General features: G+C 38.4%; 1 protein-coding gene across 3 annotated transcripts in view; it reads right to left on the reverse strand.

The window, feature by feature from the left end:
- Nucleotides 1-11,951, reverse strand: part of DPH6 (diphthamine biosynthesis 6) — a 182,331-nt gene extending 170,380 nt beyond the window's left edge. For 2 of the 3 annotated variants that reach the window (XM_071744305.1, XM_071744306.1), the window contains exons 1-3: nt 11,567-11,951; nt 7,332-7,426; nt 4,814-5,007 (exon numbers count right to left, since the gene is read on the reverse strand). In XM_071744305.1, coding sequence (XP_071600406.1) covers nt 4,814-5,007; nt 7,332-7,426; nt 11,567-11,589 — 312 coding nt within the window. In that variant the 5' untranslated portion in view covers nt 11,590-11,951. The remainder of the gene's footprint in view (nt 1-4,813; nt 5,008-7,331; nt 7,427-11,566) is intronic. The other variant, XM_071744304.1, reaches the window with a different exon arrangement.
- Nucleotides 11,952-12,422: the final 471 nt, after the last annotated feature.

Raw genomic sequence — 12,422 nt, forward strand, 5'->3', positions numbered from 1 at the left:
TCTCAGTACTGATATTACACTTTTATTTTCAGTAAATAAATTCAAAATTAAATTCAGTATAGTGACAAATACCTCTTCCTGTGATTTAATCTTTTTCAAAAATGTTGAGAAATACATGTTTAAGCAGTTACTCTATACATCTACAAATATTTCAGATCTTAATAGGGAAAACCTCAGATTTTCTTCAACTGGAAACACTGGAAATAATGACTAGAACAGAGCTGTTCTGCAGCCTCTGAATTCTCTGAATCCCATCAGTACGAGGGGAAAGCTACCTACCTACTGAATTTATGAACTGCAAAAAAAAAAAAAATTGGTGAACAGCATGGTGAGGTTCTGACATTACAGATTTTTGAAGTCAAACAGCATTCCATAATCAATAATATTTAGCTCTCCTAAGAAAATCAACAACCTTTATTCACATCATTTTAGAGTACACAATTAGTGTTTATCATGTACATACTACCCCTGAAGTCACAAGGAATACCAAGAGCTGATGAAAATGAACACCTAAAAGCCAAATGATTATTTTTAAATACTTCACTGTCTCTCTTATACCCATTTTGGAGACAGTGAAGCAATGCCTGCAGTAGACTACTACATTACATTTATTCATATATTTTTCCTGATGGGACCATCTAGATGTTTGGCTGTACAAGACACAAAAAGTCAGTCATCAGACTGAATCCAAGAACTCATTTTACCCTTTTGCCACCATAGCTAAATTTTGGAGAAGGATGAAAGGAAGACTGTTTCCTCAGCATGGCAGTTTTAGCAATAATGAGGAACTGAAAGCTTTAACTTCTGTGAGGTAATTAATCCCTATCCAAATAACCTGGTGTTTCATCAGTTCATCTCAAACGCTGAGGAACTGTTTCCTGAAGAGTTCCAGGTCTTAGGGAGTTTCAGTGAGTAATGGTAGGACCTAAGTTACCTCTGTCTGTATTAGAAAAAGTATCATCAAAATAACATCCAAAAATACACAGCTATTGCAATTTTAAGTCTCAAACAGGAATACTTCCTGTCTTCAGCAAGCATCAGTAAATGTTCAAATTTAAAAAATCATGAACAAAAATATGATTAAAAAAAATAGTAATTACAGTAGTCACACTGTATTAAAAAGCTCTTTCTGGCTGCAACTAAAACTATGTTACTTAATAACTACGTTATAAGATCACTGCTCCAGAATGTGATATTTCAAAAAATAAAATTTCTTTCTCTGTTCTCATTACTGATAAAATTAAATAGTGCAAGAAGCAAAGGTTATTTTTATTCAAATGCTTCAAATATATCCAAATAGATCAAATATGCCCAACATCAGCTCTTATTTTTCAGCTGATGATCAGTGGATGACATCATAATTAATAATCTTTCAGTTTTGAGATTCAATATATTCATTTCTTTCAAGTGTACTGTTTGTTTTCTTCTAAGCTTATAGGTTCTGATTCCATAAATTAGCCCACCACAAAAAACCTGTCAGAAATACTAACACAGTAAGATTGAAAATGCATTCCAAATCAACCCACATGCTTTATAATAAGCACACAGAAATATACTATAAACTATAAGTAGAATCCATTAGATTTTTTAAATACTAATTTAAAAAACCTCAAGTACTGAAAAATGTTATTGAAAAAGATGACAAAAAACAGCTAGAAGAAAAAAACTGGTTTAAATCAGAAATGCTACAAATTATTGCAGCAGTGGAAATCTAACAAAAGAAGGCAAAGTCTTCACAGAGCAAAGGAGATAGGGAAAGAAACCTGGAGGGGGGTACAACTGTCTATTGAAACCCAGAACTGAAATAAATTATCTGGTTTGTGAAGTGTGCAACCTGCTACAAAAAAACCCACAAAAGCCAACAACAAAACCAACAAAAGTTTAGCCATAGTTCCAGTGAGATACAGAAAACAATTCAACAGGCAATCTACCTAACACCAGTTCTCTGGTGTACTCGGACAAGATCATGACACTGAAAAAGGAAGAAAGCAGTTTAATATGCCTGTATTGAAGAGTATGTTGTAGGAATGTTTCATAAAAATGCCTCCACGCTCCAGCCTTTCCCATTACTAAGGAGAAATAAACACAATTTTTCCACACATTTCCTGGTTTTAAAGACAGAGCCATGATAAAACCCTGAAGGACAATTCAGGTATCTAAGAAACTCTACTGCTTACAAGCTTTCTTGGAAAAAGCTCCAATAAAGAAGCAAACATGGACAAACAAGGATAACAGCAACCCCTATTCAGTAAGAATAAAGTAAATTATTACTTAGAGTTCAGGATTTACATGTCTCACAAAGTAAATATTCTACTATCAGGGGAGGACTGCATAATGAGATACCTTTAGAGGCCATATAAATACTCAGGTGTGTTTCACAAGATATACTGAACACAGAATCTAAATCAGGGTATTAGACAACTGAAAAATAAATACAAATGTCCTTCATACCTATCAATCTTCTTAGTTCATGACAATAAAATTAGCAGGTTTACAGTCATCAGCAGTCAATACCACCTTCTGAGTCCAGTGAACTAGAACAGGACTGTTCTCCTGAGCTTCCCAGCACTGCAGGGAAATGCATCACTTTTTAGAAATCTTGTTCTCACAACCTTGTTTTATAAAATGTTGAACACTTTTGAATTCATACTAATTTTCCAAATGTATTTCGGTTTACTTTTTTACTAAAGAATTACTTGCAAAACAAGCATTCTTTGCAAACTGAAAGTGAGGCACACTATGTGATTTTGATCTAGACACAACTGTATTCTTGGGCCCAAATCATTTGACACAGAAACAGAGCTGTGATAGTTTGACCAGCATTTTGGAATTGCATTCACTCAAGGATGCATTTTGACAGGGCTTCCGCAGCTCCCACAGAATTCCTCCCCTCCCTTCAAAAGAATGCAAATTGAGCTCCCTGTTTAAAACTATTAACATCTGGGGAAAAGAAATCCTACAGCAAAATCCTCAGTGATTAAGACTTACATAGTAAAGCTACAAAACTGCAGTTATAAATAAATGTGAAAAAATAAAAATAGAAAGTTCTCAAAGTTACTGTTAACATACAATAGAAAAATGTTCCTATCTTTTTCTTAAAACTAAAAATACTAAGACTTATAGCTCCTGTGGTTTACATCCCACTCATAATTTTGCAAATATTAATCAGAATGTGCAAGACTTCTTCTGAACCAGGATTTCACAGACAGTTTTGATGGTAAAGACATGGTTATCCAAAATCTAACACAAAGGCAGTACATTGTTAATATTTATGCCTTTAAAATACCATATACTGGAATTAATATTTCTATATTCCAGACAACTTGATAACATCTCTTTCAACTATAGTTATAATTATCATGTAGAAACTTTCAAGGCAGAAGTTGTCAAGATTTAACATTAGCATGAATTTATGTTAGGCATCCATTTCTCCAAAGAGAGCAAGAATCGAAAAGGAAGTATCATCTTAATTGCCACTAATCTGCCCATTTTTAAATAAATTTATTAGCAGTTTATTACCTTAACCAACAGCAGAAAGCTGTTACCACACAACTCTGAGAGAGCATATACCAGTCCTTTTAATTTCTAATACTATCATGTTTCAAAAATATTTTAAACATTTTCTTTCAATTCCTGTACTGGACGACGTGCATGTTCCACTCAAAACCTCTGCAAAGCACTTCAGAGCATAAGCACATGATCATATGATCATTTATGTTGGAAAAGACCCTTAAGATTGAGTCCAACCTCACACTGCCAAGTTTACTACTAAACCACTGCCCTAAGATGTGTCACGTCTACACATCTTTTAAATCCCTCCAGGGATGGTGACTCAACCACTTCCCTGGGCAGCCTGTTCCAGCACCTGAAAACCCTTCCGGTGAAGAAATTTTTCCCAATAACCAACCTAAAACTCCCCTGGTGCAGCCTGAGGCCATGTAGCCTACATAAACTCTTTTCCTGTTTCATAGTCTTCTGCTCAAATACAGGTATATAATTTTGATCTTTACTTTAGAGGAACACAATTTATTTGCTTGCCAAAATTCCTTAGAAGATGTAACTCTCACCTTCAACATGGTGCAGAAAGTGTTCTGCACTCAGCCCACATGCTTAGGTCTTATCTGCAAGCCTACTTTTTTTTAAACTGAAATAACAATAAGCCTGAAACTTTTAGGTTTATGAATCTCAATTCTCATTTCAGTGGAAGAAAGGGAGCTAAAAAATCTTCAGCACCTGAACTGAAGACTAAAAACTTTAGCTGAAGTTTCAGAAAGTAGTCTACCAGTTTGATCAATAAAATTAAGTGTGTATTTGCTATAATTGTAAAATACTCTGTAGTATTTCTGCAACACAAAAACAAATAACAATGTTCTGTAAACCAGAATCTAAGTGTGCACAAATGGAAATGTCTAGGCAGTATTTTCCATACATTGATAAATGCAAAAAACACAAAAGATCTCTCAATTCCTGTAATTAAGCAATGCATTATTTCAACTATGAAACTACATAAAGATTTTCTTTTTAGATAATTTTACAATTACAGTTTTGTAGTATATACCAAGTACCTGTTAGAAGAATTTTCATGAAATAGGAAAAAGGTTTTAGCTTGAAATGTGGATTAATAAGGCTGATTTACATCATGGAAAAAGTAATAGTTATGCATTTACAGTGCCAGGAAAAACAAATGAATGGAAATAAAACTTACAAAAATATTCAGGCTTTTTCTCCAAGCTTTCCTTAAATACCTAAGTGGATCATTTACTTAAGTTCATAAATGAGTTACATAGTATTTCTTATTCTTCATTCAGCATACCTTAACGAGTTTCAAGAGATGGTAAAGGTCTTCAACCTCATCTTCCTGACATGTAGTATACACTCTTCCAGTATTTACACTGCTCCCCTTTATGAAACCTCGATAGAGTGGCAAATCCAATGCATCAGCATATAGGTCAATAGCATGGTGTCCTACTGTCTGATACATATAGCTGTCCAGTTCATCAGTCTGCCCTGCCACAATTAAGAAACAGTTACATTAGGTACATTATTTCAACAACTATAAATAATCATAACACTAAAAAGCACCATGAAAATAGAAATGTTTATAGTTTTCAGTTCCCAAACAGATGTTTGGTAACAATACCTCTGTAAACATGGAAAGAAAAAAAGATTTCTCCACCCAACAGGGGTATGGAGAGAAAAGTCATGTTACAAACATACTGCTGATTTGGAAACTCTAGTGTCTATTTCTTATTTGGTATTCCTCTCTGCTTCATCCAAAAGTCTCATAATGGTCCAATCCTGCTCCTATTTATATGGTAATTTCAATAGGAACACAGTGCAGAGGCACAAACCCAGACACATTTCAACACACTCAAAGCAAGTAATCTGGAAAGAACTGCGGGACTGAGAATAAGTAATAGCAAATTTTCCAAAAACTTTACTGTTAAAATTGTTATCAAATGCTAACAAGAACTTAAAATGGTCATCAAGAAAGAGGAGGATATTATTTTAGCTTAAGTAGGAAAAAAGTAGACTGCTACAATGTTTTGACATTACTTAATGTATAAAAAGAAAAGAAAATCTGTTATAATATCCAGACCCTTCTTACAGTCACGCTTTTAAAAAATTAATCTTGAAATTACATCAATTCTTTGCTGCTCTTTCCTTAACCAGGAGAAAAAAGTAACTGAATTTTCTTACAAGCTGTTGGTAGCTAGCAGGTAAGAAAAATACAGCTAAAATGCAGGTATCATGGATTAGAATTAAATCTCAAACTATCTGATAAGCTGTTCATATATATAATCTTTCAGTTAATTTTTCAAACAGACTAATGAAGCAATAATACATCATTGTTGCTGACATCTCCACCTCATTTATTAAAAACTAACAGAGTTCACTATTTTAATGCTACTTTGTAATACTGCAACTTCTCTTAATTTACATAGACACATCAAGCACCTCTGCTGTATGCCTACACAGCACATCTCACAGAGAGAAAGTCTGTAAAATTCATCAAGATAACTAATTTTTCATGTAACAATGAGGCCACCTCCCATCTGATACCATGCAACAGATACACTTTTGCTCAAACAGTGCAAATCCAAACCCGTAATCACAACTAACCCACCTAGACCAGAAGAGTTGTTTTAAAAAAGCCTCAGTGTTTTTCAGCATACATGAGTATGGCAAGGTCTTCAGACTGATACTCAGTTCAGAATACACAGTTCCTTTACCAATTGAGACTCTCCAGGCAGCAGCAGTACAAGATAAAATGAAATAAATGGCATAGAAACTGCTATTGACTGAAGCACCTCAATTAACTTTCCATAAAACTTCCACTACGCACTGAGAGTGTTTTATAATTTTAATGACAATATTCTACATTTCTGATATGGATAAATTAGTTTATAGACAACATATCTCAACAAGTTTAGAGATTATAGCCTAGTTATCCAAAAAATAAACTTCCAGTACATCCTAGCATTTGCCAGTTCCATCCATGACTCATTTTTTATGGCAGTTCCCTTCTTCCTTCACTTTCTCTGTGTATCTTCCTACCATACAGTTACCAATTATCATACTTAATATGCTGAACAGTTAACTTATGTTAACACACTTTAACATTCTCCCCTCCCAGCTAGGAGACAACTCACTTCCTTTTCAAGTCTCACTTCAAGTTCAAGCTCACTCTCTCATCCCACTACTGACTTAAGACTACCCTAGTTTCTCTCATTCTCTTGCACAGAAATATGTCTAGGCTAAGCCTGTGAGGAAAACTAGTCCAAGCTAAAAGGAAGAAAAATGCAGAAAAAAGAAGTGCTTCAAGGCCAACTGCAACCTGGATCAGTTCCTCGATCCAGTTTAGAAATGCTGAGCTACCTTAATGGAGGAAGATACACAAGGTTAAAAACAAATGAGAAGCAACAAAACTACATATTTTTGTCAGCTGAAATGGTTTGTGGCATTTTAAAGTATCTCTAGAAATACTGTGTTTTGCTTGATGCTACATTCTACCACCTTTTACTAATTGTGCTACTGAGCTCACACAGTCCCTCTGTTTACTACTAGGAATGTTCGTATTTCCCCTTTTTCAAACTGTGTAAACTCCTCTTCTACTCATCTTCATCTTCTGTGTTTCTTTCCCCCTTGAGGAGAAACACATTTTAATTTTTCTGCCTCTTTTAAGATTCCTAGATTGCCCTGCAATTCCTAGTTTGCCCTGCAAAACTATATACAAACACATCAAGGAACTTAATTCAGGTGCAGCTGTGCCTTCACTATTTCTAACTTAAAAAAAAAAAATTCTCCTATAAGAAATGTGGTTTTCATACCTGTGTTTTTGGCTGGTCTTAAATTGGCCAGAGCAACAATCTGATGCCCAGCAGCAACACACTGCATCATATTGTAACAGCTGTCCTTCCCACCACTGTAAGAAAAAGAAAATAGTGGCAATTAAAAGTATTGCTTCAAGTTTTAACCTTTATGACTTTTGACTAACTACTTTAAAATTCCTATAATCAGAACCAGTTATAAAGGTTTAAGACACACAAAAAAACCCCCAAACAAACAAAAAACCCCAAACAAACCAAAAAAACAACTTGCAAAATACTAGCAGCAAGAAAAGGAGGACTTCACCATACAACACTGTGTACATTCAGAGCCTACATGCAGTATCTACAAAACACATACCAAGTTCTGTATTTTACTACTAATTTGGGATGTTCCACAAAGAACAGCCACACACTTGGATCCTATCAGAACAAGGACTGTCCTCTACTGCAGTGACAAATTACTCTGTGCTCATAACTAGACAACTTGAAATAAAATAAAATTTATATAAAATGTATATAAAATATATATGATATATTTTTATTTTTATATTTTTATAAATAATTAAAAAATATATAACTGTTCCAGAGAACTGTCAGCACTAACAGTCTTTTTTAACTAAGACTATCATGTTAGGAATATTTGTCCCTCATGGGATACTTTACCTAAAGTTTCAGCATTTTAAATGTACTTCCCATTCTCAAAAACTGTAATTACTAAAGGCAGTAGGTTCAGCTGACACTGCACTGAAAATACAAAATTTTTACTGCGTATAAGTGCAAATAAAAATAATTACTGCTGATTAAAAAAAAATAATAAAAGACAAACAGAATTATATTCTTCTCTGAGGCCAACAGATGATACTCTAAAACAGAGAATACAATTATTATTGATATTCATTGAACAACTACTGGAACTTTTTCTACCATGAGTCAGGAAAGAATTCTGCTCTCCTGGTGCAATTAAATAGATTCATAGATTTTAATCACTAAAAAAAAAGAAAAAAAAAAAAAGTCTAACAGTAAAACTAAGAGTGCTCTAGAACACTTTCCACATTCAGACTCACAGCCTTCAAACTACGACTGCAGATTTTGTGCAGCTCTTTGAAATGCCAAGGCACAAGAACCAGTCAAGAGAAGGAACTGCAACAGAAATCCAGAACAGCTCTGTAAAAATGGGTCTTGCCTTAGAGTCACATAAACAGGGAAACATACGGTCCTTGCTATAACAGAATGGGGGTTTCTTTGTGACCACACTATTACCAACAAACTCCACCAGCATTTCCAAGGTGAAATTCTCACTTTTATCAAGCCTGCCATGCAAGAGCTTGAAAGTGTGTTGCAGGAATATAACCATACAGCTATTACCTGCTTCTGCTTTCATCCATGCTAAAATGCTGTATGCTGACCTTCATTTGCTGTGTAACTCAAACATAAAGTAGAAATAGTATAAATAACATGGCATCCTTTCAGACTTAGCAGTTTTTTGTAGTTATTTGTTTCAGGGCTATAAAGGCACATATAAATATGACAATACATAGATTCCTAATTTGAGATTCCATCTCTACCTGACATTAGTCTTGTCCATACTTGCAGCTTTCTTTTAACCTATGTATGTATGAAAAAAATATTCAAAAATCATGTTCATTAATTCTGAATCCTGCACTTGATAGCTTGAAAACATAGTTAGCATTCACTTCATGATGTGAAATTTCAGGCTTAACTGAATTATAATGAGACAAAGGCTCTTTTCTTTCTGAATGACTTCATTCTAAAAAATAAAAGCCTCCTACTAGTTCTGACTCCAACTCCAAACGCAGTTCAAGAAAAATGACAGTAGATAATTGCCTATGCTGTTTACAGCATTTCAAGCATTTCAGTATTAAAATTGTTTCAAAAATAAAAAATTCAAAGGATACAAAAATAAATCTATTAAACTTTTCCATCCACCAAAAAAAAAAAAAAAAAAACCAAAACAAAACCAAAACGTGTTAAGATGAGGTTACATTCAGATCTCCCACATTTGACTACCAATTACTTGATCTAAATTTGTAGAGTGCTTACTGGATCACATGCTACTGTATGTACTGTTATTTATTTTCTGCTTTAATGTTACTATGGCCCTAAAACTGTACCAAGTAACAAAATGAAATGGTGCCTACCTACAAGGCCATATAATCAAGCTGTAAAGCACATCATGGTCAAGACCAGTGAAGGCAGACAGCCCATGCTGTGGGAAGAAAGTGGACTCTGCACAGCCCCAGCCTGGTTGGTTGTCTCATGCCTTCTAACACAAAAAACAGAAAGACCACTAAGGTAGCCTAGGGATTCCTCTCAGTTCTCAAAGTCCTTTTTATAGAAAACTGTACAAAGTCAGAACACAGCCAGGTTTAATTTTTGACAACGGTGCAGGTATGTTAACAAAGGCTTGTAAACAAAGAAGGAAAAGGATATGGCAACCATAAAGATACAGGTCTATAAAAGACCTGTGAGCAAAACTGCCTTCTACTGACAAGTGTAACAATTTACAGTAAGAAAATTCTAGAAGACTTTAAGAGCTAAAAAGAATTTGTAGAAGACTGGGTTTAGACTACCTATAATTTAGCACAAAACACAACACAGGGTTTACCCCATAAATACCACCTTAAAGCAAGACTATCAACTTTAAGTGTGGCCAACATTTAGAAAAAAAGGAAACAGGTTAAAGTAGTTTTACATATAATCCTGACCATTTAAAAAGAAGAACTTTTCAAATACTTTTTCCCCCTCTGATCTTTGAGGCTAGCTCTGTTACAAAGATTTCAGACACTTTGATGTCTCTTTAAAACTATTCTTAAAACTATTACTGAAACTAAATCCATCCCTGTAAAATAGCCCATTAAAATAGCAATTGTGTTAGAAACCGGGTTTTAGGATTTTGTTTCATCCTGCCTCTTAACACATTCCTCTGTTTAGAGAATATAAAAATAAATAAACATGGAAGACAAAATCTTATCTATAAAACAAGAAAAAGCACTTAATGTGATTTTCTTACTCTGTATTTAAGCAAATCTTGAAAAATGTAAATAACCTTTGCTGTATTTTTTCCTCACTGGATGATGTTTGGAATGATTTACAATTTTTGCCACCAAACTCCAATTGAAACAATGTTTTATATTAGACATGGTCTGAATGAACTTCATACATTGAACGTTAAGACTTTAGTAAATAGTTACTGAACCTAAAAACAAAATTACAATGTTCATATTCACACAATCTTTCTCTTTTTACAGGTTTCATAGCTTGTTGGTTTTAAATTAAGTATTATCCTCAAGAAAAGAACACACTTGTACTTCTTAGACAACGTTAGTATCTTTCTACAAAAATACAAAAAAAAACATTTACAGTACAAGAACAGCAGAAACTGACAAAAAAACTACAAGAGAGTTGCAGAAGCACATCCTGCAGCCCTGGACAGACAGGACTGTACCCAACTGCACCTAAATGAGTTTCCTCCTTTTTTAAAACGAGCGAAATTAAATCTGTCTCAAAAGACACACTGCAACAATCTGTCGTTAGTAATTCACAAAATTTATCCTGAGAGCTCCAAGATATTTGGAAAGGAAAAGCACCTGGAAACGCAAATGCAAACTCCCCCAAGCTGAAGAGCATTGCCCCTCACACCCCCCCGGGACCCCCGCAGCTGCTCCCCTCCCCTCCACCCCTGCCCCGCCAGGGCTCGGGCAGCCCCGGGCACTCCCCGCCCCGCATCCCGGCACCGCCGCGCTGGAGACGGCCAAAGGCGGGAGAGCGGGTAACGGGGAACAGGCGATCAGGGAAAGGGATTTTGGGTGTTGTTTGTTTGGGGTTATTTTGTTGGGGGGTTTTGTGGTTTAGTTTTTTGGTTGGGTTTTTTTGTTTTGTTTTGTTTTTGTTTTTAAGTGTTTGACCATCCAGGGAATGAGAGCAGAAGGGCAGGAATCACCTCACCCCGGCTCTCACACGCAGCCAGCCCCCGGGCTCGCTCCGCGCCGCGCCGGGCCGGGTAGGTGGAGCGGCAGGGACGGTGCGGGTTGGGATGAGCCGGGCCAGGCGGCGGCGGTCCCAGGCGGCGGTCCCGGACGGCGCTGGGTGGAGCGCGGCCCCCGCGCTGCCCCCGGGCGGGCGGGCGGGCGGGATCGGCCTCTCCCCGCGCCCTCCCTCCGCCTGCGAGCCACCCCTCCTCGTTCGCCCACACGGGCTCTCCCTCAGCCCATTACCTGATTAAAGCCACTACTCTCATGTTGCTCACGGGCCCGGGGGCGGGTAACGCTAACAATGAGCTGTGTGACAGCTGCGAAACGCAGGGGGCAACGGACCCGGCACTCCCGGCTACCACGGGCCGCGCACGCCGCCGGCTCCTCCGTTGCTACCGCCTGACCGCCTCCCCTCCGCGGATCCTCCTCCCCGGGCAGGCCGGGAGAATGCCTGAGCGACCGGCAGGCATGGCAGGCCGACGCCTGTCCGTGCCTGAGAGTGGAACGGTACTCCTGCCGCGGCCCTGCGAGCCTGCCTGGGCGGTAGAGACCGCCTGCAGCCCAGCTGAGGGCGGGATGGAGGGCGCGGCCGCGAAGGCAGCTCCCGGGACGCCTATGGAGGGCAGGGCGGCCGCGCTGGTAGGCCCGGAGCGGGCCGCCCGCTGGTCGGGCTGCGGTGCGAGCGAGGAAGGCGCGGCTGCGGGACCTCCCCGGCGTTCTTTCGCCGCCCCCTGCCCGCCTTTCTGTTTCTTGTTTATTTTGAACAGCAACGGAACTCTTCTCTGCGATTGGTGTGTAGGGAATGGGAGCGACAGAGCGAGGTGGCCGGCCCGGCCCCTTCCCCTCTGGTAGCTTCAGGGGCGTAGCCGCGGCCCGGGGCTGGGCGGCCGGGCGGGGTGGAAATGCTGCAGGGTTTCAAAAGTCGCCGCGAGCCGGTTGTACTGGGGGCTACGGGACCCGGGCCCTGCCCTTCCCGATCCCAGCCCCGCTGGGACGCTGCTCGGAGGCCGAAAGGAGGTGACGGGCAGGCGCTGTCCCGGCGTCGGGTGTCTTAGCGTCCGGTGGCAGAGCGGTGGGCGAGAGAACGGCGGCCTCTCAG

Source organism: Heliangelus exortis, chromosome 5 (assembly GCF_036169615.1).
Source record: "Heliangelus exortis chromosome 5, bHelExo1.hap1, whole genome shotgun sequence".
Taxonomy (NCBI): domain Eukaryota; kingdom Metazoa; phylum Chordata; class Aves; order Apodiformes; family Trochilidae; genus Heliangelus; species Heliangelus exortis.